At 43.3% G+C, this 26,858-nt stretch overlaps 2 protein-coding genes across 4 annotated transcripts in view; one reads left to right on the top strand and one right to left on the bottom strand.

The window, feature by feature from the left end:
• ACTL6B (actin like 6B) overlaps positions 1 to 19,957 on the top strand; it is a 46,421-nt gene extending 26,464 nt beyond the window's left edge. Inside the window, exons 9-14 of the mRNA XM_033923770.1 lie at positions 6,726 to 6,787; positions 11,603 to 11,717; positions 12,964 to 13,044; positions 13,911 to 14,006; positions 17,259 to 17,345; positions 19,877 to 19,957. Coding sequence (XP_033779661.1) covers positions 6,726 to 6,787; positions 11,603 to 11,717; positions 12,964 to 13,044; positions 13,911 to 14,006; positions 17,259 to 17,345; positions 19,877 to 19,957 — 522 coding nt within the window. The remainder of the gene's footprint in view (positions 1 to 6,725; positions 6,788 to 11,602; positions 11,718 to 12,963; positions 13,045 to 13,910; positions 14,007 to 17,258; positions 17,346 to 19,876) is intronic.
• The window catches only part of GNB2 (G protein subunit beta 2), a 212,245-nt gene that overhangs the window by 139,237 nt on the left and 46,150 nt on the right, over positions 1 to 26,858 (bottom strand). The window lies entirely within an intron of this gene.

The raw sequence follows: 26,858 nt of genomic DNA, 5'->3' as shown, positions 1-26,858 counted from the left end.
TGGAGGAGAAGCCTAATGTTTAGTGCAACAGACTGAAATTCTGGTAATCAGGGTTCGTTTCCCACTACAGCTCCTTGTGATCTTGAGCAAATCCCTTAACCCTAGGGTTACCAGATTTTTAAAGAAAAAAAAAAAGCGGACATGTGGCTCCGCCCTGTTCTGTCCCCCAGTCACCCCTCATTTCATCCCTGGCCCAGCCCCATCTTGCCCCCGGCCTGACCTTGTTCCACCCCCCAGTCATGTTCCTACATTTTCCCTGAGCTTGGGGGCCACATCTGGAGGGCTTCCGAGTATGGGCAGATGCGATGCGATGACATTGTGCACCATGTGTGTGACATCATGCATGCTCACAGCCCTGAGATCGGGCTTTCCAAAACTCGTACAAACTTCTGGGTTTAGGAAATCTGTCTGGGCATCCGGGCAGTCCTCTAAAAAGAGGACATATCCGGGTTTTCACGGATATCTGGTAACCCTATTTAACCCTCTATTGCCCCAGGTATAAAACTTAGATTGTGAGCCCACTAGGGACAGAAAGTACCTGAATATAATGTGCACATCTGGTAGTGCTATAGAAATTATTAATAGTAGTAGCAGAAATTGCAGAGCTGAGTATTTCACCCCATGGGGGGACCATATTAAGGCTCATGAACAGCTAAAACCTAGTCAAAAACATACTGAAATAGGAAAGTCCTCAACCCAAAGTTGAATAATTTCTCTAGATAAAGATGAGAAGAGAGAGTGTTCCAGAGGGAAGGACTGATCACACTAAAGATCCAGCTGATTGAGTTGTGAGGACCATAGAGTAAGTACCGGGAACTAAGGGATCAGTAGACAGGAAAATATATGGGAACTCCTGAGTAATGAAATTTATGTTCACTTCCCCCTCCAAATTCACAGGTTTAATACTCGCAAATTCGGTTATTTGTGAATTTTTCCTCCAATCCATCCCCCGCCTCCCTCCTGCGTCCCGGACCTCCCGAGACTACAACGGGAACTCATGGCAGCCATTTTTTATGACGGCTCTGCACGGGGCAGGACCGTAGAAAGATCACTCCTGCCACGCTTCACCACTAGACCACCAGGTAAAGTCTGGGGAGGTCCAAGAGGCAGGAGGGAGGCGGGGTGGGTCAGAATCGACCATAAAAGTTATTCGTGGGCTATCTCTGCCCCTAATCCCTATGTATACGGAGGGAGAAGTATACAAGGCCAAGAATTTTGTAAGACATCCTGTGCTGAATTGTCAACCAGTATTCGGAGTACAAAAGTGGGTTAACGTAATCAAACCTTTTGGAGTTGCTTTTTTTTTGAGCCTCTGATTGATATTGTATTACATGTTTTCTGGACTGTCATCCAAAAGACCAGGGTTCAATTCCTAGGTCTGCCCTCTCTGTTCCTTTGGCCAGTGGAGGTGATTAATGACTACTGGCAAATTCAAGGGTCTGATTGTACCATATCTCAAAAGAAGCCACTGTCCTGGTTTAGTCCACCCAGCCAGAGGACTGTCACTGAGATGGCTGAGCAAAAAAGGAGGCGGTGAACTGTTGGCTAATTGTAAATGAAGGCTCATGGTGTTGTAGTACAGAATGCTGTTGGGTTGTAACAACAGTGTTTGATATTACAGCCAGAAATGTTTGTGCCTGTTTTGTGCTTCCAAGGCTGTATGCTCTCACTTAATATTTATATGACTATTCATTTACCATAAGATCACGACTCCTGATGTAGGCTTCTAAGTGCCAAATATAGCCCTGTGTTGAGTCGTAGCTTTTTGGTGGACACTGAGCATTCTTCTAACCTGTCATTTAATAAAATTGTTGTTTGGATCTCTTCAGGCCTCTTATCCTTTTTTTAGGAAGACCATTTATCTGGCCCTACTCTTCTTCACTGGTAGCTCAAGAGGCAGTGGCATAGTAAGGGGAGTGAGGGAGGTGCAGTGGCATAGTAGGGGTAAGCAGCGCCAGGGTGGGGGCGTCCCTCCCTCCCTTCCGCACGACACCTTCCCTTTTCCCCATAACTTTTAAACTTCTCCAGCGTGAGCAGCATGCCCACATCGGTGTCGGCTCTCCCTCAGACATCACTTCCTAGGCGGTGGTCCCGGGCAGCAAAGGTATAGGGCAGGGGTAGGCAATTCCAGTTCTTGAGAGCCGGAGCCAGGTCAGGTTTTTAGGATATCCACAATAAATATGCATGAGATAGATTTGCATCTCAAGGAAGCAGTGCATGAAATTCATCTCATACATATTCATGGTGGATATCCTGAAAACCTGACCTGGCTCCGGCTCTCGAGGACCGGAATTGCCTACCCCTGGTATAGGGGAAGGTAAGGGGCATGCATGTATAGCAAAGAGAGGAGCAAGGGGACAGAGAGGAGGAGGGGTGTTGCACCCTTAGCAAGACGGCGCCCGGGGTGGACCGCCCCCTTACTATACCCACTGGAGAGGTGGACCACCCTGGGCACCATCTTACTGGGGGCCCTGGCGTCTCTCCTCCTCTCTGTCCCCCTGTACCTCTTGGAAACATTCGCCAACACCTCACCTCTCCTCTCCTTCTCTCTGCCTTCCCCTGCGTACCTCTTGAAATGTTCGCCAGCGCGAGCAGCATTTTCCACCTCCTGCTCATGCTGGTCTTGGCTCCCTTCTGATGTCACTTCCTGGTCACGGGAGCCTAGGCCGGCATGAGCAGGAGGTGGAAACTGCTACTCACATCAGTGAACATTTCAAGAGGTATTTGGGGGGAGTGCTCGAGTGGCAGGGAAGAATAGGGGGCACACAGATGGTGATGTCAGGCGCCAATGCTCCAGGCACCTCCCTCCATCACTACGCCACTGGGGCCAATTCCACTTAAACAGGAAACTCAGAACAGTGGAGAAGTTACCCAGTGGTCAGAGCAGTGAACTTACAGTATAACTAAATCATACTTCTGGCATTGATGATTCTTGTGACCTTGTACAAGGCACTTTGCCCTCCTGTAGCAACCAGACAGTGACGTCAGAAGGGAGCCAAAGCCAGTATGGCCAGCAAGCGGAAGAAGCTGCTCGCACTGGCGAACATTTCAAGAGGTACACGGGAGGGGGGAGGAGAGAAGAGGTGCCCCCACAAAGACGGTGCCCTGGGGCGGTCTGCCCCCACCCACCCCTTACTACGTCATTGCATAGGTCCCACCCTCATTAAGGTAACATGTCCTAACAAGTACCTTTAAAGACATCCTCCCGACGCTCCTAATTAAATTAGTATTCTAGTGCGATGACCGTGGCTCTGGCCAACTAGTGGGGCAGACTAGATGGACTGCACACGGTTTTTATCTGACGATAAAACAGGAGAAAATAATACCACAAATACAAATATGCAGGAACCAGAGTGGAATTGTCCAGATAGGAATGATGTGCAACAAAAGTGTCTTCCAATCCGTCTGGTAATATGATGATCTTTATTGTTCAAACATCAAAACAATACATTCACCAACTCAATGACTCGACATTTACATGTTTCGGCAATCAGGCCTGCCTCAGGAGTCTTAAAAATCACAAATGATAACATGTGAATTATGCAGATTTGACCAAGAACCAATCAAAATGGAGTATCATCATGGTACAAATAGAAGCGATTCTGAAGACTGTCATTAGGATTTCCATCCGCTCAACACCATCCTAATGACAGTCTCCAGAATTGCTTCTATTTGTACCATGATGATACTCCATTTTGATTGGTTCTTGGTCAAATCTGCATAATTCGCATGTTATCATTCGCGATTTTTAGACTCCTGAGGCAGGCCTGATGATCGAAACATGTACAATGTCGAAACATGTACAATGTCGAGTCATTGAGTTGGTGAATGTATCGTTTTGATGTTTGAACAATAAAAATAGTCATATTACCAGACGGATTGGAGGACACTTTTGTTGCACATCATTCTTATCTGGACAATTCCACTCTGGTTCCTGCATGGTTTTTATCTGCCATCATTTACTATGTTAATGTGTTATTTGGAAGTACAGTATATAGAAACATAGAAAGATGACGGCAGATAAGGGCTACAGCCCATCAAGTCTGCCCATACCATTGGCCCCCTTTTAAGTCTACTGGCCCCCTTAACTCTACTGACCTGCTCTATTAAGTCTATATCCTAGTGACCCTATTGATTGGTATGACTCTCGCAGTGATCCCACATAGGTATCCCATTTATTCTTGAAGTCTGGGATACTGCGGGCCTCGATCACCTGTACTGGAAGCTTGTTCCAATGCTCTATCACTCGTTCCGTGAAGAAGTACTTCCTGACGTCTCCACGAAACTTCCCTCCCCTGAGTTTGAGCGGATGTCCTCTTGTGTTCGAGGGTCCTTTGAGAAGAAAGATATCATCTTCCACCTCGACCCGTCCCGTGATGTACTTAAATGTCTCAATCATGTCTTCCCTCTCCCTATGCTCCTCGAGAGTATAGAGCTGCAATTTGTTCAGTCTCTCTTCGTACGAGAGACCCTTTAGCCCCGAGACCATCCTGATGGCCATCCGCTGAACCGACTCAATTCTGAGCACATCTTTACAGTAATGTGGCCTCCAAAATTGCACACAGTATTCTAGATGAGGTCTCACCATGGCTCTGTATAATGGCATCATGACCTCAGGCTTCCTGTTGACAAAACTTCTCTTGATACAACCCATCATCTGCCGTGCCTTAGATGAAGCCTTCTCCACTTGAGTAGCAGTCTTCATGTCTGCACTGATGATCACTCCCAAGTCTCGTTCTGCTGAAGTCTTGGTCAAAGTTTCTCCATTCAAGGTGTAAGTTCTGCATGGATTTCCATTTCCGAGATGCATGACCTTACATTTCTTGGCGTTGAAGCCCAGCTGCCAGACAGAGGACCAACTTTCTAAAGTACGGAGGTCCTGTTCCATAGTATTCTGCAGATTGTAGCCGTTTATGATATTGCATAGTTTGGCATCATCAGCGAATAAGGTTACCTTATAGTTACAGGAATGCCTACAACTTGGGCTTAGTTTAATGATGGTGAGCGAGAGAGGGAATTCTGGGAAGAAGGGGCATCAGAAATAGAAACTTTTCTGGTATATTGTATTTCAGAAGACAGAGGTCATACAGACAAAGGCTGAACAGGATATTGGGGGGAGGGGAGGGAAGTTATTGGACTCTAAATTAGAGAATGATACGGGGACAAATTTCCCTGTTCCTGTGAGTTTTGCCTGACCCATTCCTGTGAGTTCTGCCTTAACTGCACAAGCCTCAAACACTTATGATTTTTAGTGTTTGAGGCTTGTGCAGATGAGGACGGAGCTTAGGCATTGGTGGAATGAGGCAATACGACATCACAATCTGAGCTCTAGAATGTTGCTACTTATGATTTTACAGGGTTTGAGGCTTGTGCAGATGAGGACGGAGCTTAGGCATTGGTGGAATGAGGCATTATGACATCACAATCTGAGCTCTAGAATGTTGCTACTTATGATTTTAAAGTGTTTGAAGCTTGTGCAGATGAGAATGGAGTTTGCAGGAACGGGGCAGAGACAGGAAAAGATCTCGCGGGAATGGGACGGGAAATTGAGTTCCCTCGGGGACGGGGAAAAATTTGTCCCATTGTCATTCTCTACTCTAAATCCAATGCCTACTAGTGGTTATTAGGATTCCTAGGGCAAAAGGTTGATGCCATTGGACACTGGCATAATAAGGGGAGTGCAGGGGGGGAGGCGGTCTGCCCCAGGTGCAATTTATGTAAGAGGCACAGGCACCTGTCCTCCTCTATGCCTCCTCCTTCCTGACACCCCCCCTGCTGCACGCGAGTTTCCCTTCCCTTCCCTTCTCTTGTACCTCTTTAATTTTCCCTGTGCAAGCAGCATTACAACTTGCTGCCCGCATTGGTGTCGCCTCTCTCTGACGTCACTTCTGGGCCCCAAAGCCTAGGAAGTGGGATAGCCAACACGATGCAGGCAGCAAGTTCGTGCTGTTGCTCTCACCTGGAAAATTAAAAAGATATGGGAAAAGGGAAGTGGGGTGTGCATGAGCGGCAGGGGGGGTCGGAAAGGAGCAGGGGGGCAAAAAAAAGAGGGTGGGAATGGGTGCCATCGCCCCGGGTTTCAATCACCCTCGCTACGCCACTGCCATCGGAATCTTATCTTCAAAAATAAACCCCTTTTGACAGGAAAGAATGTTATAAAACCAGAGATGCGAGTCAACAAAAGTGTGGACTGAAGAGTGACATCAGAAGATATTTCTTTCCAGAAAAGGTGGCGACTGCATGGAACAGCCTTCCCAGGGCGGGTGATGAAGCCTGGAATATGCACAGAAATAAGGGGGAAGCTTGGACTGTGGCATGACACTAGAACATAAACTGGGCAAAGGCTAGACGGGTTTTACAAACTTCATCTGCCATCACAGATACAGTAATAGGTAAAAGCCAGATCCACTGTATCATCTGGTCCCATCATCACAGTCTCTGTTTCTTTATTAAAGAAGGTCCCTCCTCTTTAAGGATCCTTTCTTTGACTTTTTTATCATAAACAGGGCGGCTCTTATTCTTTATTGAGACGTTCACTGAAAATTTTTCTATTTCAGAAATGTCTCTGTTAATTTGGATTGTACTTTTGGTATTTCCCATGTTATGTTTATAGCTCTTATATTGTTTTATATTGCTAAGAGTGTCGTGGTGTGTTTGCTTTTGAAGTCACATGCATTTCTATTTTCCGTTTCTCTTGAAATCCTTCTTGTGATATTTCCATGCAGGAGGTGATTCAAGATTTCCAGGCCTCGGTGCTGCAGGTTTCCGATTCACCATATGATGAACAGTAAGTAACAAATCATGGCTCAATAAGAAGAAAAGTTAAAAAAATTTTAAAATATTTTCAGCCTCGACAGTCAGAGTTTTTAGGTTTGTTTTTTTTAAAGCACCTGAGATACTGAATGCGGGATCATATCCGGGTCTTTGGTGAACCTGGAAGTTATATAGACGTCAGCAGATAATCAGTACTGATGCATGTATAACTTTCAGGTCTGTCCGATTCTATTCCTGGACTGCCCTGGCACTACCTGCATTGTGCTGGGGTGCCCAGAGCCAACTAGCATTGCCCAGTTAAATCCACAAGAAAACCCAAAGAAAGGAGAAAACCCCCTGCGTAGCAGAGCCAAAGAACACACAGAAGTAGGGGTGGATCAAAAACTCCTGCACATAAGTGCATTGGCGTTGACTTCGGAGCTCTCTGACGTCACTTCCTCCCGGAAGTGACAATAGTGAAAGCACCAAAGCTGGCGTGGGCAGCAACTTTGGCGCTGCTCGTGCTGAAGTTAAAAAGGTACGAGGAAGGGGCATGGACATGCGTGGGCAGCAGAAGGAGGAGTAGGAAGGGGGGACGGAGAGGAGGCGGAGGGGTGCCAGCACCCTGAGGAAGACCACGCCCAGGGAAGACCCCCCTCCCCCACACACACCCCTTACTACACCACTAGCTTTATATTTTATACTTGTATGCAGGAAAGTTCTTGGTCCACCCCTACCAATTTTTCTATTTCAGAAATGTCTCTGTTAATTTGGATTGTACTTTTGGTATTTCCCATGTTATGTTTATAGCTCTTATATTGTTTTATATTGCTAAGAGTGTCGTGGTGTGTTTGCTTTTGAAGTCACATGCATTTCTATTTTCCGTTTCTCTTGAAATCCTTCTTGTGATATTTCCATGCAGGAGGTGATTCAAGATTTCCACTACCCAGTTAAATGCTGCTGAATATTGATTCCCAAAATTACCAACTGGGACAAACTTGACTCTTAAGGGTAAATCAAAACATCCAAACTGTCCGATCACAACAGAAGAGTCACCCACAAATTGGTCACAATGTAATGTTAAGTGCTCAAGTTAAAAACAATATCATGTATAAACAAATAAAATGGGAGTTAAAAGCAGACAAGGACTGACATAAGTAGTGGGAAGGGACATGGGGGAATATAATTACATTGAGATAAAAATAAAATGAAAGTGAGATGGGGGAGGAAGGAAACCACAAAAGGGAGGGGGGGGGTCGCTTCTTAGGAAGCGTTTGTTGTTCTCTGCTAATGCTTGGAGAAGAAGAGAAATATCAGGCATTGTAGGCGTCCTTGAAGAGAAAGGTTTTGATTTTGGATTGGAAATTTTCCAGAGAAAGTTCTAGCTTGATGTCTAGTGATAGTGCGTTCCAAAGCATGGGAGCGGTAACTGAAAAGATAGCCTTTCGAGTGGTATCGTAGAATAGTTCATGGACAGAGGGAATTACTAGCAAATTCTGGTTGTTGGATCGTACTGATCTAGTGGAAGAGTAGGGAATCAAATGTTTGCCTTTTCTCTGCTACCGTAGTATCATTCATTACTAGCCATTGTTGTACTTAAAATTGTTTATGCACTTAACTGAAGGAGTCTAGAAGGTTTGCGGGTTCTGACGTGTTTCGCCAACCAGCTTCCTCAGAGAACTCACTTCGGTACAGCTGGAATGACCAAAACGGTCTGCTCTTTCATCTCACGTTCTTCATTTGTTTCTTCCTACTTCCTGAGCACTTAAAGTTACATTGTGACCGATTTGTGGGTGACTCCTCTGTTGTGACTGGATATTGATTGCCAGCCAGCTCAGAGTGGTTTAAGTGAGCAGAAGCTCTCCTGCCTATTTAAACCACACTGAATATCAATCCCATAGGGGCTGATTTTATACAGGGCACCTAAAATCTTGCACTGGTAAAAACAATGGTAAATTGTAAACCTGTAAACTATATATTATGTATATTGGTATTAGATCCCTAGTATGTATCAAGTTAGGATAAAAATTTGTACTGAAAAAGTTATACTGTAACAGGGCTCATCACTTTCACCCACACTGTTCAACATTTACATATCATCCCTAGGGCACTTACTGCAAAAACTAAACTTGATCTACTACATATATGCAGATGACATTTCCATTTTAATCCCAGTGAACAGCATTACAAATGAAACCTCAAAATACATTTCTCATATTATGACCGAAATAGAACATTGGACAATCAACTTCAAACTGAAACTTAACACAGAAAAAACAAAAATCTTCCTTGCAAGCCCAACGGATAAAATTACCAACACAACGTTACATATAAAACACCACGATTACCCGATTACTAATACAATAAAAATATTGGGAGTCACATTGGACACACACCTGACAATGGTCAAACACATGAATATAGTGGTAAAAAAATGTTTCCTGATATTATGGAAATTAAAGACTATCAAAAAATACTTTGACCCATTATCGTTCAGATTACTAGTGCAATCACTAGTGCTTTCTACTCTGCACTATTGCAATATCGTTTATATGGGTATACCTAAAAAAACAGTGAGAAAACTTAGAATTATTCAGAACACAGCGGTCCGCTTGATATTTGGACTAAAAAAGAGCGACCATGTCACCCCCTACTACAAAGTACTGCACTGGCTGTAAGTCGAGGCATGAATAATTTTCAAGTTCTCCTGCATATGTTTCAAACTAGTTTGGGGACTAACTCCTACGTACTTGCTATCTCACTTTGTATTCTACAGCCCTATAAGACAAACCAGAAACCGCTATCTTTTTGCATACCCAAGCATTACCAATTGTAAATACAAAATCTTTCTGGATAGAACTTTCGCATACCAAGCAAACAAACAACAACACTGGCTAGACAACTACATTAATAAAGCTGGACTGACCTACAACGCTTTTAGAAAACTCATAAAAACTGCCTTATTCGACAAGTATATCACCTAAACAGAATCTTCACCGAACACTTCTTTTTTTTCTCGTTCCCAATATACCCCCTCTGAAATCCTAATCAAACCATATTTTGCAATTCGGGACAATTCTTCTAATATGTCCCCCCTGAAAATTCTTAAACTGTATATTGTAATTTTCGATGTATTTTTTTGTAATTCGCGATCTTTTTCCTAACAAATCCTCTCGGAAATTTCTTAGTGTACTGTATATTTTATATTTTCGCATTCTTAAAGTTGATGTACTCTGTATTTCCTCTGACTATCTGCATATTGTAACTCGCTAAATGTCCAGCTCTCTTGAATGTAAACCGCCTAGAAGTCGCAAGATTGTGGCGGTATAGAAAAATAAAGTTATTATTATTATTATTAACTGTATGTTATATTTGTTAACCTGTAACCCATTCTGAGCTCATTGGCGAGAACAGGATAGAAAAAAAATTAAGTTAGGTACCTAACTTACCCCCCTTTTACAAAGCTGGAGCACGGTTTTTAGCACCGACTGCAGCAGTAACAGCTATGACGCTCATAGGAATCCTATGAGCATCAGAGTTCTTACTGCTGCAGCCAGCACTGAAAACCGTGCTACAGTTTTGTAAAAGGGGAGCTTAATTGGCAAAACACCCTTAACAGGCTAAATAATTGCTAAAAATAAAATTAAACTGGGTGATAGGCACCTATCTGCCTAATACCTAAGAGGGCGTTTCTATGGGCGGAGCATGACTTAGGTGCCACTAGACGTGATCCTCCAAAAATTTAGGCACCTGAAATGTAGGCCTTTAAAACCCTTGCTGATATTTCAGGCACCTAAGTTTTCACATAGGCGCCACTAGCCACGATTCTGAAACAGCACTTAAGTGTGATTGACACATGGCCAGCGCCAATTTTGTAGGTACCAGCTGATTAGGCGCTGTTTATAGAATCAGCCCCTTAGTATCTTCTGCTTTGCAGTAGAGAATGACACGGGGGGTCAAAGTTTTCCCCGGCCCCACGGGAACTAATTTTCCCGTCCTGTCCCCGTGAGTTCTTTTCTTGTCCCTGCCCCATTCCTGCAAGCTCCGTCCTCATCTGCATAAGCCTCAAACCCTGTAAAATCATAAGTAGCAACATTTTAGAGCTCAGATTGTGATGTCATAAGGCCTCATTCCACCAATGCCTAAGCTCCGTCCTCATCTGCACAAGCCTCAAACCCTTTAAAATCCTAAGTAGCAACATTCTAGAGCTCAGATTGTGATGTCATAATGCCTCATTCCATCAATGCCTAAGCTCCATCCTCATCTGCGTAAGCTTCAAACTCTTTAGAATCATAAGTGTTCGAGGCTTGTGCAGTTAAGGCAGAGCTTACAGGAATGAGGCAAGGATACGGACAGTGACAAAACTCATAGGGATGGGACAGGGAAACTGAGTTCCTGCAGGGATGGGGACAAATTTGCCCCTGTGTTATTCTCTACTTTGCAGTAGTTTTAATTATTCTTGAAGACTGTGAGAAAGTCATACTGGGCCAGATTTAAGGATTATGTAAAGAAGGTGTCTGCAGTATTGCAAGCATTTAGCAGCATGTGACAAATGGTGCATTGATGCCAAAGCTGAATTTTGCGAGCAAGATAGAAAGTTTACTACTCTTTCCTCATCCAGGTTAATTAAAAGAAAATTTTACAAAAGAGAAGATTGCGAAATGAATGTTGCTACACTTCTGGGAAGCTCTGAGACTTGGCAAGGGAATAAATTTGGCACTAGATAAGAATGTGCCGACACGGGAAGAGCCCCTGCTGCCGGGTCACTGTAGTGGGGTTTCACAAGTATTTGTGAAAAAAATACTAAGCTGCCCTTTGGGCATTAAACTTGAAACATTTTTGTTGGCAGGGTGGCAGCACAGATGCCTACAGTCCACTACGAGATGCCAAATGGATACAACACGGATTATGGGGCAGAGAGGTTGCGCATCCCAGAAGGGCTGTTTGACCCCTCAAATGTCAAGGTACTAACTTGTAAGAGCCACTACAAGAAAATGTATTACAAATATTTGATGACACAACGCAAGGAACTCATCGAACCCCTGAGAGCAATTCCTTAATCTATGTAAAAGATTTTAAATTCAATTTCTTGTCTGTATGTGTGTGTGTGTGCCTGAGGGGTTTTTTTAATGGCCAGCCAAGACATATTACATTACATTAGTGATTTTTATTCCGCCATTACCTTGCGGTTCAAGGTGGATTACAGAAGAGAATTTCTGGACATGTCCAGAGGTGTTACAGAGTAGAGCAGGTTGCTTCAGAGGATTGAAATGTTTCATACGGTGTTAGTTCGTCTTCATGGATTTCTTGGATAGCGGGGTTTTTATTTCTTTTCTGAAAGTTTTGTAGTCTGGGGTCGTGATTAGTAGATTGGAGAGTTGGTGTTCTAGTTTTGCTGCCTGTGTGGCTAGAAGGCCATCGTACAGTTTTTTGTGGTTTATGTCTCCGATTGGAGGGTATGTGAATGGTGTCTGGGTTCTCCTGTGTCTGGTTGTGGTAGTTTGGATTAGGCAGTTGTTCAAGTAGGCTGGCCTGTCACCATTTATGGATTTAAATAATAGACAGTAGAATTTAAATAGTATTCTTGCTTGAATTGGGAGCCAGTGTGAGTCGAGATGTGCCTCGGTGATGTGGTCGTGTTTTCTTAGTGAATAGATTAGTCTCAGGGCTGTGTTTTGTACTGTTTGTAGTTGTTTTATCATTGTTGCGGGGCAGGGGAGATATAGGATGTTGCAGTAGTCAAGGAGACCTAGGACTAGGGGCTGGACCATGAGCTGGAATTGTTTTCTGTTGAAGAATTTTTGAATTTGCCTTAGGTTTCTCATGACCGCGAATGAATTCTGTAATATTTTGTTGATTTGTGGTTGTATGGTGATTTGTGGTTCTGGTTGATTTGTGGTTGCATGGTGCACTATCGTCATTCCCATAGCCGACTAAATGATATTCATTGGTTGGCTGCCTAATTCCTAGCGGCCAAAGATCTGCTGTTTAGGTAGGTCTATCTAGCCATTGAACTTAAGATGGCCAGCCAATGAATATTGGTGGGGACCGGCTGGCCAAACAGCTTGAATATTGACTGGTAAATCTTTCTTTTCTGATTTTGGCCAGAAGCCCTTTGTAGCAGGAGTCTCAGATCACTAGCATGCCCATACTGCTGCATGTTACTTCCAAGCCAGAGAAATCTGAACATCCATGCTTCTTGTCTTGCAGGGCCTGTCGGGCAACACAATGCTGGGTGTGGGCCATGTGGTGACCACCAGTATTGGCATGTGTGACATTGACATCAGACCGGTAAGTAGTCAACTGACCACTGCCATCTTTTATACCCATCACTGATACCTCCTCGTTCCTCTCTTTCCCAGTTTGCTAAGGACATATGTGTCACCGAACTGAATCAGAGTAAATGTACATCAAGCTCCGTGTCTTTTTTCTGATAGAACAACTTATAAAATACTCCTACTTGTCTTCAAAATTAAGATCTCCCACTCATCTGCCTTCTTAGACAAATATCTTATCTCACACCCCCCTCCAGGGCCCTTAGATCCTCCAATCAGAACTTACTAACAGTTCCCTCAAAGACATATACTATACTAGAAATACCATCTTTTCCGCAATTACCCCTTCCCTCTGGAATGCAATGTCACCGCATCTTCGCTGCAAAAATTCCTTAAACAAATTTAAAATTAACCTCAAAACATTTCTATTCAAAGATGCATATCAAAATTGCAGTTAAGAATCTTGATCAAGAGAAACAAAAACAAAAAAAACACAAATAGAGAACCGCTTTTAAGAAGCGACCCCCGGTTTTTTCCTCCTGTTTTATCCTCCCCCCTCTTCCCATCCTTTTATTTTTATTTTAATAAAGTAATTAAAATTTCCCTCCCCCTTTGCTCCTTTTAAATTTTGTCCTTGTCTTGGCCCCAACCTGCCCTATTTTTAATTCTAATTTATTTTTTTAAGATATTTAAATTTTTAATACTGTAAACCAGCCAGATATGATACCTGTGAAGATCAGTATACCAAATTATGAATAAACTTGAAACTTGACCTGCAACAGGATAAAATCAAGCCTTTTTTTTTTCCAAGTGAGCTGGCAATCCTAGCTCTAGAAATAGCATGTCCTGCTATTTAAGAATTTATTTCTCATTTACTTTCAGGGTCTGTACGGCAGCGTTATTGTCACTGGTGGGAACACTTTGCTTCAAGGCTTCACGGACCGATTGAATCGAGAGCTTTCGCAGAAAACACCCCCTGTAAGTGTTAACCTTCCCAGAGTAATCCAAAGGGGTCAAGCTGGCACTGGTTTTACCCCAAATGAATGTAGTTCCTGCTTTTCTTGGAGACACTGGATCTACAAGACCACAGGTGCAGTGGGGGGGTTGAAACTGGACTGGCAGAGTGTGCCCTTAATGACCCAACGTTTCCCTCATGAAGAATTTTTGCTCTGTTTAGAGCAAAGCTTCCCAAACTATCCCTAAGATGTGCTAACTTATCACATGTTTCTGAAGCAATAGGATAGATTTGGGAAGCCCTACTCTAGGTAGTGCTGACCCAATCATTAGGTATGAGCGGTTGGTGCTGAGCCCGGATATTCATGCCAGGCCATTTCCAGTGACTGGCATTGAATAAGCAGTCTATTTGTTACCTCCATGACGATATTTATAGCAGCCAAATTTATAGCAGCCAAAGATAGACCAGATATTTAAACAGCCTGATTTGTCCACTCAGTATAGCCGACTAGTGGTCTGAATTTCGTAGATAGCCGGCTATCCGTTAGCTACTAACCACCAAAATTCAGAGGCCATCTTGCCCTTAGGTGGCTAGGTGCTATTTAGTCAACCATGTGCTATTTAGCTGACCAGGAACTATTCCTGGCCAGCTAAATAGCTCTGAATTTTGGGCAGTGAGTCTACACCAGTATCTTAGCCCCCATACCCACTGCATTCTGGGTGATTTAAGAAGAGTTATGTAGAAACACAGAAACATAGGAAATGGTGGCAGAAAAAGATCATATAGCCTTACAGACTGTCAAGGATATTTTTTTTATAATTCTGATACTGTCCACATGTTCACTACCTCTGCTGGAAGACTGCTCCTCACATCCACTATTCTTTCTGTATAGAAATATTTCCCTAGATTACTTCTAAATTTGCCTTCTTTCACCTTCATTCTATGACCCCTTTATTCTAGAACCTTCTTTCCATTGAAGAAGGCCTGTCTTCCATATATTTATATCTTGAAAATATTTAAATGTTTCCCTTTCCTGCCTGTCTTTTAACGTATAAATGTTTAGATGCTTGGAATTAGAAATTAAAATCGGCAAAATTAGAAAAAGTTCAGAGAAGAGCAACTAAAATGATAAAGGGAATGAAACTTGTCTTGTATGAGTAAATACTAAAGAGGTCAGGGCTCTTCATCTTGGAAAAGAGATAGATAAGGGGGGATATGATTGAGGTCTACAAAATCCTGAGTGGTGTAGAACAGGTGAGAGTGAATTAATTTTTCACCCTTTCAGAAAGTATCAAAAACAGGGGATATTCAATTAAATAGTTAAGCTCTGGAACTTGCCAGACAATGTGTTGCCAGAGGATGTGGTTACATTTGTAAGTGTAGTTGGGTTTAAGAAAAGTTTGGACAAGTTCCTGGAGGAAAAGTCCATAGTCTGCTATTGAGACAGACATGGGGGAAGCCGTTGCTTGCCCTGAATCAGTACCATGGAATGTTGCTACTGTTTGGGTCTGCTAGGTATTTGTGACCTGGATTGGCTGCTGTTAGAAATAGGAAACTGGGCTAGACTCAATATGGCTGTTCTTATGAGTTCTTATGAGTTTTGTGCATGTCTCTCCCTGTCCACCTTATGGCTGTCTTCTTCCAACTGCCTTCTCATCTTTATTGTCTTTCTTCGCTGGCTCTTTACTAATTGATTAATTAGTGCTACTTCTTTTCTGTAAACTGCTTTGATTGTCATTCCCTGAAAGATGGTGTATCCTAAACAAACATTTGTTTTGTCCTAGTACCATTTAAAACGATAAATGACCATTGCCTGCAGGGAGGCACTTAGGGCTAGATTCACTAAGCAAACCGATTGTGTACCGATCTGTTTGCGAGCCCTTTACGACCCGATTTTCCTCAGACCTGATTCACTAACCTGTGTAGCGATCCGATCCATGCATGCAAATGAGGGGAATCGGCATGCAAAGCAGGAAGGATGCGATTCACAACACATTTTTCCTGACACACCAATTGGCTGGCCGATCAAGAACAATCAACTGGTGAGGACCAGTCGCTTGTGCAAACATCTGCTTTCTGCCCTGATTCTCCTGATCTGGTTCTCTGCTCTGATCAGGCTTCTCTGCTCTCTGCCTTGCTCCCCGGCTCTCTGCCTCCCTTTCTTGCAGCACGAGCCCGTGGTTTTAACCTGCTTTAAACCCGCAGGTTAAAACCACAGGTTCACACTGCGGGGAGGGGAAGGGCGGCAGAGAGCAGGTGATTCTGGGCCAGTAAAAAAACCCCAAAAAACCAGACAGCAGACATATGCCCAGATCATCTACAGACAAAGTAGATGGTCTGCACATGCATCGGGATCGCTACCTAGCAATCCATGTCAGCGGATGGGTGTGTGTCTCCGATCGCCCACATTAGAATATTATTGGTTGCAGAATCCATCGGACTTGCCTGGATCTTCCACAAGGTTCTGGAAAAGGAGCAGCTAAAGTTGAGAAGTTGTTGGCTCCTGGAATCATTCATTTTCAGACTTGCTTCCACATCCACACTCATGGTCCAGTCCTGGTTTGATTTTAAACCAATAAAATGTACTGAAAGAATTTCAATAGTCAGAACAAAAATGTAATTAATCACAATGTAGAAAGTGGAACTGTAAATTACAATTCACATTTTCTTCTCATCCTGGGGTTGAAAAATACCCCTCTTCTCCTCTAACTGGCATTCTCCTCCTTAGCTAAGTATTCTGCATCCTCTATTTCTTCCTTGGGCGCAGAGGCTGCAGGTGCTTCTTCCCTTGGTCCATCTTTGGTAGAGGTTCTCTCCTTCTCTCAGACACTTCCTCTTGCCCCTAATTCCTTATGCACTTAAGTGGTACTCGGATGCTGGCTTAACCAACCAGATACAGAAATCCTGTGGTCGGTGGCTTAGCCATGTGCAAAGACAAGAGACTGCCTTTGGGCTCAGTATCTATACCATTCAGGATCCCTCCTTTATGAGGTCTCTCCAACCTCTATCTGACTGGTAAGGAGACCCCTCTTAATTCTGGAAAGTACTGGGTACCATAAAAAGGTCATTATGCTATTAGAACCATGAGAGGTCTCTACCTCCCAAACTGGTAGAATCCTACAGGTCCCTCTGTTCCACAAAGGCATTATGGTTTTCTCCAGTTTGGGGTTTATTTCTTATTACCAAGATTCCTAACATTCTACTTGCTTTTTTTTTAACCGCTGTTGCACACAGAGCTTAAAATGATTTCAAAGTTGTTTTCCTGTCTCCCGCAGAGCATGCGTCTGAAGCTGATCGCCAGTAACAGCACAATGGAGCGTAGGTTTAGCCCATGGATTGGAGGCTCCATCCTAGCCTCCCTAGTGAGTGTGTGTTTTCCTTTGCTTCTTGGGAGGTGGAGGGAAGGGAAGAGGCATATCATTTTCCAGTTCTATACTGGAACAAAGAAGATTCTGCCATCCAGTCAAGGATACTTTGCTTATTTTGTGGCATCTTATCCTTGTAAGATGTTTCATGCTGTATGAACTAAAGAATGACACGGGAACACATTTTTCTCCGTTCCTGTGAGTTTTGTCACTGTCCCTGCCCCATTCCTGTAAGCTCTGCCTTAACCACACAAACCTCAAACACTTATGATTTTAAAGTGTTTGAGGCTTGTGCAGATAAGGACTGAGCTTGCAGGAATGGGACAGGGACAGGAAACAAACTCGTGGGGACGGGACTGGAAAATGAGTTCCTGCGGGGATGGGGAAAAATTTGTCCCCGTGTCATTCTCTAGTATGAACCTGATAATGTCAAATCAGAGTATTAAAGAGGAGAAAATATACACGTGTGTAGTTCTGAGAGACTTGCGTAGTTTTTTATTGTATGCCCCATGACAAATGGTTTTATAACACACTACTAAGTTAGGCATTCTTATGTGGATAAGAGCGGTTCTGCTCAAGGTTTCTTCATGGTTGAAAAAGTAGAGATGACCAAATGATGAAGCTGGTAGATAAGTTAATAAAGACCAACACAGGTTTATGTTTATTCAGAAGCTTCTATACCACTACTAATGACTGGGGAGTCAATTCAGAGTGGTTTGCATGAACTTCAGTAAAGGTGTTACAATACACGAGCTAAATTTATGTATATCTTAACTATATATACCATCTATGTACAGTAAATATAGTATTATTATAGTTTCTGTATACAATATATTTATCTTTCTTTGTATTATTTGTGAGTTCACCCTTTCATGTTCCAAGTGGATAGTAGCCCGCTGTTTTCTCCATGTTGCTTTTCCCCCTAATTGCTTCTTTATTTGCTAAAGTGTTCTCTGAAGAGTATCATCTTTATTCCTTTCTTGAACTTTTTGGTGTCCTTTGCTAGTTTTAATTCCCTCAGAAGGGAGTTCCACCACATTGGGGCCATCACCGAGAGCATGCTTGTCCTGACGCTTTTGTATTTGATGTCTCTGAAGGAGGGTATTTCCAGTAGGTATTCTAGGCTTGAGCATAGGGTGTGAGTCAGTTTATGGTTGTCTATTCTGTTTGCTAGGCATTGCGGTTCTGAAAGATGAATGAGTTTGTGTGTCAGCAACATGATCTTGAATTTCACCCTGCTTTCAATCGGGAGTCAGTGTAACTCTTTCAGTAGCGGGGTGGCACTCGTCTGCTTCGATTTTCCCATCAGAAATCTAGCTGCAGCATGTTATATTATTTGGACCTGCCTGATCATATACTTCAGGATGTGTACACGAGTTTTGTTCCAGCTAAAGGACCTTCATCAGGGGTCCATTCAAAGCTCAATATATTTTACTAAATTGATGTGTCAAAGAACCTATGGCATTAAACGATCTTTAGTAGTGCTGGTTTCTTTAGTTACTTGCTACAAGCGTCTATACGGGTAAGCTGGCTCTTCCTTCATTATTTGATTTCTGAGTAGCAATTTGTTAGTGACATGGAGCTGCCTGTCTTTTGGAGTCACCGTTTGGCAAACTCTGCTCTCCTTGGCTGTTTTCCCTTCTTGTCTCTCTTTTTCTTTCACATGCAATTTGCGAGCACTCACTAAGTCATGATACTGCTGACATGGTTGTCACACACTCATTTTTCACTTCTTCAACACATGATTTCATATACATACACTCCTCCTGTATGGCTGCTCATGTTTATTTACGTCTGTTTACTTTCAGCTACTATCATTTATTGATACTCCAAGACCACCATCCACTGGAAATGTTTTCCATTACTTTTCAGTATTGCATATATTTAAAATCACTGCACTCATTCTTAGTTTTTCACATACACATATACACGTTTGTGTTTGAGATACATCTTTTAAACAACAAAAAAGTTATGGTATGTGAGCTGCACAATTCACTCATGTATTTTGAATTGGTTTTAGTTTTTTTATGGTTTTATATCATTACTACAGCATAAATATAATGTTATTTATCTTCTTTTATAAAATAATTGCACGCTAACTTGTATATGTATTTATTCATTTTTTACATTCTTATATTTGATATTACTGTTACTGTATAAATGTATTGATTGTTATTGTTTGTTTGACCTCTAGTTAATATATGTATCCCTAAAGCAGGTTTTCAAGTAAAAACAGGGACCGTGTTGGGGTCTGATCCAACATTTCAAGCATAGTCTCTTAATTCATTACAATAAAACCTTTATAATGAAGTCTTATTGATCTCCAGTTTATGTGTACAATTCTACCCACCTCACCCCCCTTTTTAAAAAAAATGAACCATGCAGTGGAGGGGTTTCGTTTGCATAGCCTTGTGGAAGTAAATGGGAACTGTCCAGTGGAAACTTTGAGGAACAGGTAGGCTGCAGGTCAGGGCTAGAAGGGGATGCCAGGGCTGAGCTCTAACAGAACTGTTTCATATGTATTTCAGGGCACTTTTCAGCAAATGTGGATCTCCAAACAAGAGTACGAAGAAGGAGGAAAGCAGTGTGTGGAACGGAAGTGTCCCTGACCTAATAACCATAAGCCTCCAGACCTCCATTCCTCCTGTGCTCACCACCCAGCTTTCTGACATTCTGTATCATCACATGTGTACGAGTGCACATACATTGTATATGACATGTCTGTCTGCAGCAACTAGGAGACCGCAGGAGCCCACTGAGTCCGACTACTTTTGGACTTTTAACCCAGGGTTGGATGAGTTTCCTGTGTATGTATTACCCTGTCATTTGGTTTTGTAGTAGTTGGTCTGTCCAGATACCTGTTCCATTTATCCTGGGCAAACTTGACTTCAGAATTAAAAGTGTAGTGCATTCACACTTAAATGCAGGAGTTAACTGTGAAAATTCACTTGTGCACACATTTACTTTTGTATCACTTTACCACTTATTCTTGGAGTAAAATATCCATGTGTGGAAGGGGTTTATGTATTTATTTAAACTTAGAGCAAGTTACAAATATAAAACACAAAATAACACCCAGTCCACAATTTCATGTCCCTAAATCCTCAACCCCCCCTTTTTTTTTATCCATGCCATTTTAAAACCTCTTCACGCTTTTACCAATTTTCTAAATTTCACGTAAGTGGCCTCTACCTTCATATGATCCAGTAGACAATTCTAGAAATTCAGCACAAAACCACAAAAAGTACAGTCAACTTAGTCTGCAGAAACTGAGGCTTTTCCAATAACATCTGTGATGATCATAATAATAGACCTGACATACAGTACATGAGGTGGTCACCTCAGCCAAAGACATTGGCTTATCACCTCAGAAACATTGCAAAACTGGGTACAATGAGCCCAATATTCAGCTGCCTAGAGACAGCCTGGATAACTCCAACAGTCGGCACTGACAGTGGATATAAAATGCCAGGCTGCTTCCGGAGATCGGCATTGAATATCCTTTTTTTTTGGCTTTGTGACGGAGTGCTCTGTCACCTGCCCCTAGGGAGCTGGAAAGAATCCCCTTTCAGAAGACAACCTGGGTCTGACCAGAATCCTTAATGAGAGACTTAATTTGCATATGAATCTGTGATGCAGAAAGTGACTAATTTGAGAAGGAGAAGAAGGACTCCTGGGGAAGAGAAAAGGGGTGAGCAGTGACTTTCACCTCAGTTGACTAAAGACTGTGAAGCAGAATAACAAGAGAACTTTTGGAGGGTTGTATCAGGACTGCACCAACCAGGGTGGCATCCATGAGGACTGTCTTCCCTAGAAAGAGAGAACTGCTTCTGGAACTCTTGGGTGACCCTTGGGAGGAGGAATATAGGTATGAGCCTAGCTCCCAGTAAGCCCCAACTTGTCTAAAATATCCAGTGTCGCCAAGGGCATTTAAACCAGACTAGAATGGCTGGAGCAGGGGTGGGGAATGAGGGCTGCAATCCACTCAGGTTTTCAGGATTTTCTCCATGAATATGTATGAGATCTATTTGCATGTACTGCCTCCATTGTATGCAGATAGATCTCATGTATATTCATGGGGGAAATACTGAAAACCCAATTGGATTGTGGCCCTCATTACCCACCCCTGGGCTAGAGAATGGCCAAGGGCCTTTGAACTTGACTGGAGTAACCGAGAGGACGTGACTCAAGCAGTGTTCCCGCTAAGCTGCGCTGGGGTGCGCTGACGCACAAAATATTACCTCGCAGCGCACAAGTTTCTCGTCACAGCGCACACAGTGTAGAGCACAGTTCTTCAACCGCCGGTCCGCAAACAAAATCTTGCCGGTCCGCAAAGGATTCGGTCCCCGCCGCAACGAAAGGCCAGCGTCAGCTGACTTGCAACTTCCTGTTGCAGTCGCTGTGCCGGGACTCCTGCCTTCCACCGCGTTTGCCTCCTGCCTTGTCTCCGCACCTCCAGACCAGCAGCGGCAGCTGTGTATGCTTTTAACTTCGGCACAGAGCTGCCCCTAATCAATAGTTTAGCGCGGTTTCATAAGGCAGCCTCGGGGCCTTTGCTAGGCCGGCCCACATCGCATCATCGAAGCGGGCCGGCTATCAAAGGCCCCGAGGCTGCCTCATGAAACCGCGCTAAACTATTGATTAGGGGCAGCTCTGTGCCGAAGTTAAAAGCATACAGAGCTGCCGCTGCTGGTCTGAACTCTTGGGCCGCTGAAGGAGGGCAAAAAGCAGCTGTCCTGGAGGTTTCCCTTCCTCTCGCCTTTACAGGTTCCTTTTTTCCACCTTTTTTTTTTTCCTTCAAACGGCAACGGGCCCCAGCATCGACATCAATCAAGTAAGTTCCACTGTCAATCAAGCGGTTCTGCTCGGCCAAAGCTTCCCCTGTGACATGAGCCACCCTCAGGGGAAAGAAAGTGACCCACAAAGGTGAGGGGAAGGGGGGCAGATGATGGAAGTTGGGGGGGGGGGGGAGAGAGAGAGAGAGAAGGGGCAGATGATGGAATGGAGGAGATGAGAGAGAGAGAGAAGGGGACAGATGATGGAAGTGAGAAGAAGGGAGAGAGAGCAGAAGGCAGATGGATGTCAGTTGAGAAGGGAGAGCAGATGCTGAATGGAAGTGGGGAAAGAACACATACTGGATGGAAGGAGGAGATAAATAAAGGGGGAAGAAAATAGTAAGATAATGGAGGGGTGAGGGAAAGGGGTGACAAGCTGTGTGTAGACACAGTGAAAAGAGGGAAACGGGACTAAATAGTAAGAAAGAATTTAATTTAGATGGAGGCAGAAAATAGAGAAGGAAGACCAGAGAAGAAAAGGGAAGAGAGAGCAGAGAATGATCAGATCTGAGTGGAGGAAATGAGAAGAGAGATATGCTAAAAACCACACGGGGGGAGGGAAGGATAGAGATGCCAGACCATGAGGGGAACAGAAGGAAGATGATGGATGCTAGACCAAATTGGGGGGTGGGGGGGGGCAGGAGGAGAGATGGCAGGGAAAGACAGACAGTGAATGGAAGGGGCAGATGCTGGACTGAAGAGACAGAGAAGGTTATCATGCTGCTGTACCGGGCCATGGTACGCCCTCACCTGGAGTACTGCGTCCAGCACTGGTACTTTAAGAAGGACACGGTACTACTCGAAAGGATCCAGAGAAGAGCAACTAAAATGGTTAAGGGGCTGGAGGAGTTGCCGTACAGCGAAAGATTAGAGAAACTGGGCCTCTTCTCCCTTGAGCAGAGGAGATTGAGAGGGGACATGATAGAAACATTCAAGGTACTGAAGGGAATAGACTTAGTAGCTAAGGCAGGGAGAACGAGAGGGCACTCTCTAAAGTTGAAAGGGGATAGATTCCATACAAACGTAAGGAAGTTCTGTGGTAGAAAGCAACATATTTATTTGGCTCATAACTTGCTGGCGCCCGATATTTTTAGCTCACAGTGAAAAAAGTTTGCTCACAACACCCGCCCGCTTAGAGGGAACACTGGACGTGAGTAACCAAAAATGGCTATGACAAATTGTAGGCTGTTAAAAAGTTAACTGGCCAAGTCAATATTCAGTACTGACCAGTTAAGTTTATAACAGCCAAAGATAGGACTGCTACTTACACGGCCCAATTTGGTCACAAAACGTAGCTGCTCATCACTGAAAACTGCTGGCTATCACACTATATAGCTATTCTCTTAGGCTTCCGCGGTGTCACCCCTAGGCGCCTAACTGGCTTGGTTTGGGCCGTGACAGACTTCTCCCCAGCATGCCCTCTGTAGCTTGAGGGTCCCCTTCAGGATTTTCATCCAAGCTAGGCAACTGCCTACTAGTGCAGATACAGGTAAGTAAGATGGTAATCAACCAACAGACACCAAGTCAGAATGGCTTCCAAAAACAAGAATAGAGCTTTATTTAGGTCATCTGCCAGATAAGCTTCCAATCCTGTGTTATGTTTCTTGCACACAGCACAGATGATGTTCATAACATGCATCAAGCAAATAGTTCGAAATTGGAATAGTCTTTGTATAGAGAAAACACCCTGACAAACTCAGACTTCAGTTCAGTGCACTGGAGAAGTTCAAAATGAAAGCAAAAAGTGGAAATGTTCAAAATAAATATTTCACAAAAACCAATGTATTCTTGGCTATGCTTCTTAACAGATGTCAACTGCTGTGCTGGTTTAACCCTGGTTTGGATAAGGCAGTCTGTACCAGCTTTGTTCAGCAACAGTGCTCTGATGACATACAGTTTTAAACAGTTCCTTTTGAGACACGGAGAATTTCTTATGGCAGAGAACAAGTATTCTTTAACAGTATGTAGCAGGGAATGACTCACACGGCTTGCAGCTCTTGCTCTGCTCTCAGTAGCCATAGCAACCTCAGAGACAACCCAGCTGCACGCAGCACATGAATTAGCACAAACGGTGAGAAAGTGCGCTGACTCCAGCCTATAATTCCACACACTTCTCTCCTTTGAGAAACACTCTTCCAGTAATATTGTGCTTTCACAAACATGAAACCAAAAATCATATATTAGCAGGCAGGTAAGTTAAGTGAAAATCAAAACTCACTGATCTAGCTGATCAGCATGGCTTCGGCTGATTCCTGAAACTCCAGTAAGCATCCACCAACCTCAATAGCTTCAGGCTGTGAAAATAATACTCTTTCTGGGCTGAGAGGAGATTCTTCCTCTTCTTGCATAACCCAGTCAGAGGGGTAATCTCTGGAAGGTAACTCACACTGCTTTTCAGCTGGGCTTCTGGTTTGTCTGTGCTCAGACCATCTCTCCTTGCCCTGCTCACAGCTTCCTTCCCTGTGCCTCTCGTGACTCTACCTTCTGTGTTCCTGCCTCCCTTCCTGTAATCTGACCTGGCCTTTTGGGAGCTTAAGGCCATGCCCCTAAACTAGGGCGGGAAAGCAGACTTGGGCTTCCTTCCCTTGCTTCTAACAGCACTTTGCCTTAAAGGGACAGGACTACATACCTGCCACAGTGCAAATCCTAGCTATTCAGAGGAAAACCTCTGAACTAGCCCTGGATTTGTCACATTGGCTGGCGTCATAATTGTAGCAGGTTTCCGGGTCTCGCCGCATCTGTATAGAAAGAACCAACGTTTCAGTGATCATGCTATGGCTTTCTTCAGGGTATGCTATGAGGTCTGCAGTGTGTCTTCATATATAGTAAGTTCATGGACCTGATTGAGAACAGGGCAGTCTGTGGGTCGAGAAATTTGAATTTTTGGCAGGAAAGTTTGTTGGGCTGACCTGACTGAGAACAGGGAAGGCTGTTGGTCATGAATTTGCATTTTGGCGGGAAAGTTCATCGGAGGTCCAAGTTTGAATTTGAATTTTGGCAGGAAAAAGTTAATTGGAAATCCAAGTTTGAATGTTGAGTATTGGCGGGAGTGTTGAGGACCCAATTTTTAATGTCTGGAAAGAGGGTCTGAGGTCCTACACAATATAGCCAGTTAACTTTTAGCTGCTAACTGCGAATATTCAGTGGAGATAACTAGTTATTTGATACTGACTATTCACATTTAACTAAGTGCTACTTAATCAGTCAACACCATAGAAACATAGAAACATGTCAGATAAAGGCCAAATGGCCCATTCAGTCTGCCCATCCACAGTAACCATGATCTCTTTCTCTCTCTGAGAGATCCCACGTGCCTATCCCAGGCCCTCTTGAATTCAGACACAGTCTCTGTTTCCACCACCTCTTCTGGGAGACTGTTCTACGCATCTACCACCCTTTCCGTAAAAAAGTATTTCCTCAGATTACTCCACAGCCTATTACCTCTTAACTTCATCCTATGCCCTCTTATTGCAGTTTCCTTTCAAATGAAAGAGACTAGACTCATGCACATTTATATTATGTAGGTATTTAAACGACTATCATATCTCCCTTCTCCTGCCTTTCCTCCAAAGTATACAGATTGAGATCTTTAAGTCTATCCTCATATGCCTTATCACGAAGACCACACACCATTTTAGTAGCCTTCTTCTGGACCAACTCCATCCTTTTTATAGCTTTTTGAAGGTGCGGCCTCCAGAATTGTACACAATATTCTAAATGAGGTCTCACCAGAGTCTTATACAGAGGCTTTCTTCAGGCTGTTAGGCTCTTCAGTTCCAGCTGGTTAAATAATGCCGAGTATCAGCCAGAATATTTTAAATTGCACCCTGTTTTGCACACTTTGCCTTCACCAGTTGAAGCCTCATAAGTTGGTACTGTGGCAAATAGGAAGATAAGTTATTTAGAGTCTATTTCACAGAACAGTTTCATGCTGCTCCATGCCCTTTTTTTTTTCTTTTCTTTTTGGGTGAGGGGTAGGGGGGTTTCTTTACAGGTTATTGAAATCTGGTCTGTGTTATTCTTAATCTTGTGCCTTTGAATTGAGTTTTTTGACCAATAAACAATTTTGCACAGAACAATTAGGGCATCCCTCAACCAGAACAGTTAGGGCATCCCTCAACCACTACTCTGACTAATGCATGGGCACTGATAGGGGTGGTTGGAGTTATACATTTCTTCCTGTAAGCATTTGCTGCCATGTGCTATCAGAAACAAGGCACGGATGGCAGCCCTTGAGTTTATTTCTTTGAGTGAAATTTTGTTAGTTCAGGATTAAATATGCACGTTGCTCTCCATTTCCTCTAGTGAGAATGTGAGCGGTCATGAGTCTGGTGGCAAATTGACACCCTATGTTCATTTAAGGGGTGTATATATGTGAGAGTTTATAATTTATTTAGTTGTATCCCCCATTTAACAAGGTGGGTTACAGTAATACATTTACAGTAAGTATTACAAAGACAACCATAAATACATATAAATCTCATCCAAGTATCATACAAAATAAGCAGATAAGGGAAATATGGGTGCTGAACACCCATATTTCATTTTGCAAAAAAGATGTCTCTTTAAAAGCTTCTTAAACACAGTTACATCCTTTTGCTTTCTAATGTATGTTTAAATATATTTATTAAATTTTCAAATGTGCCAGCAAGTCAAACAAAGAGTTATAACAGTA

Source organism: Geotrypetes seraphini, chromosome 16, assembly GCF_902459505.1.
Source record: "Geotrypetes seraphini chromosome 16, aGeoSer1.1, whole genome shotgun sequence".
Classification (NCBI taxonomy): domain Eukaryota; kingdom Metazoa; phylum Chordata; class Amphibia; order Gymnophiona; family Dermophiidae; genus Geotrypetes; species Geotrypetes seraphini.
Note: the sequence above shows the minus strand (reverse complement) of the source record. Positions and strands in the feature narration are given on the sequence as shown.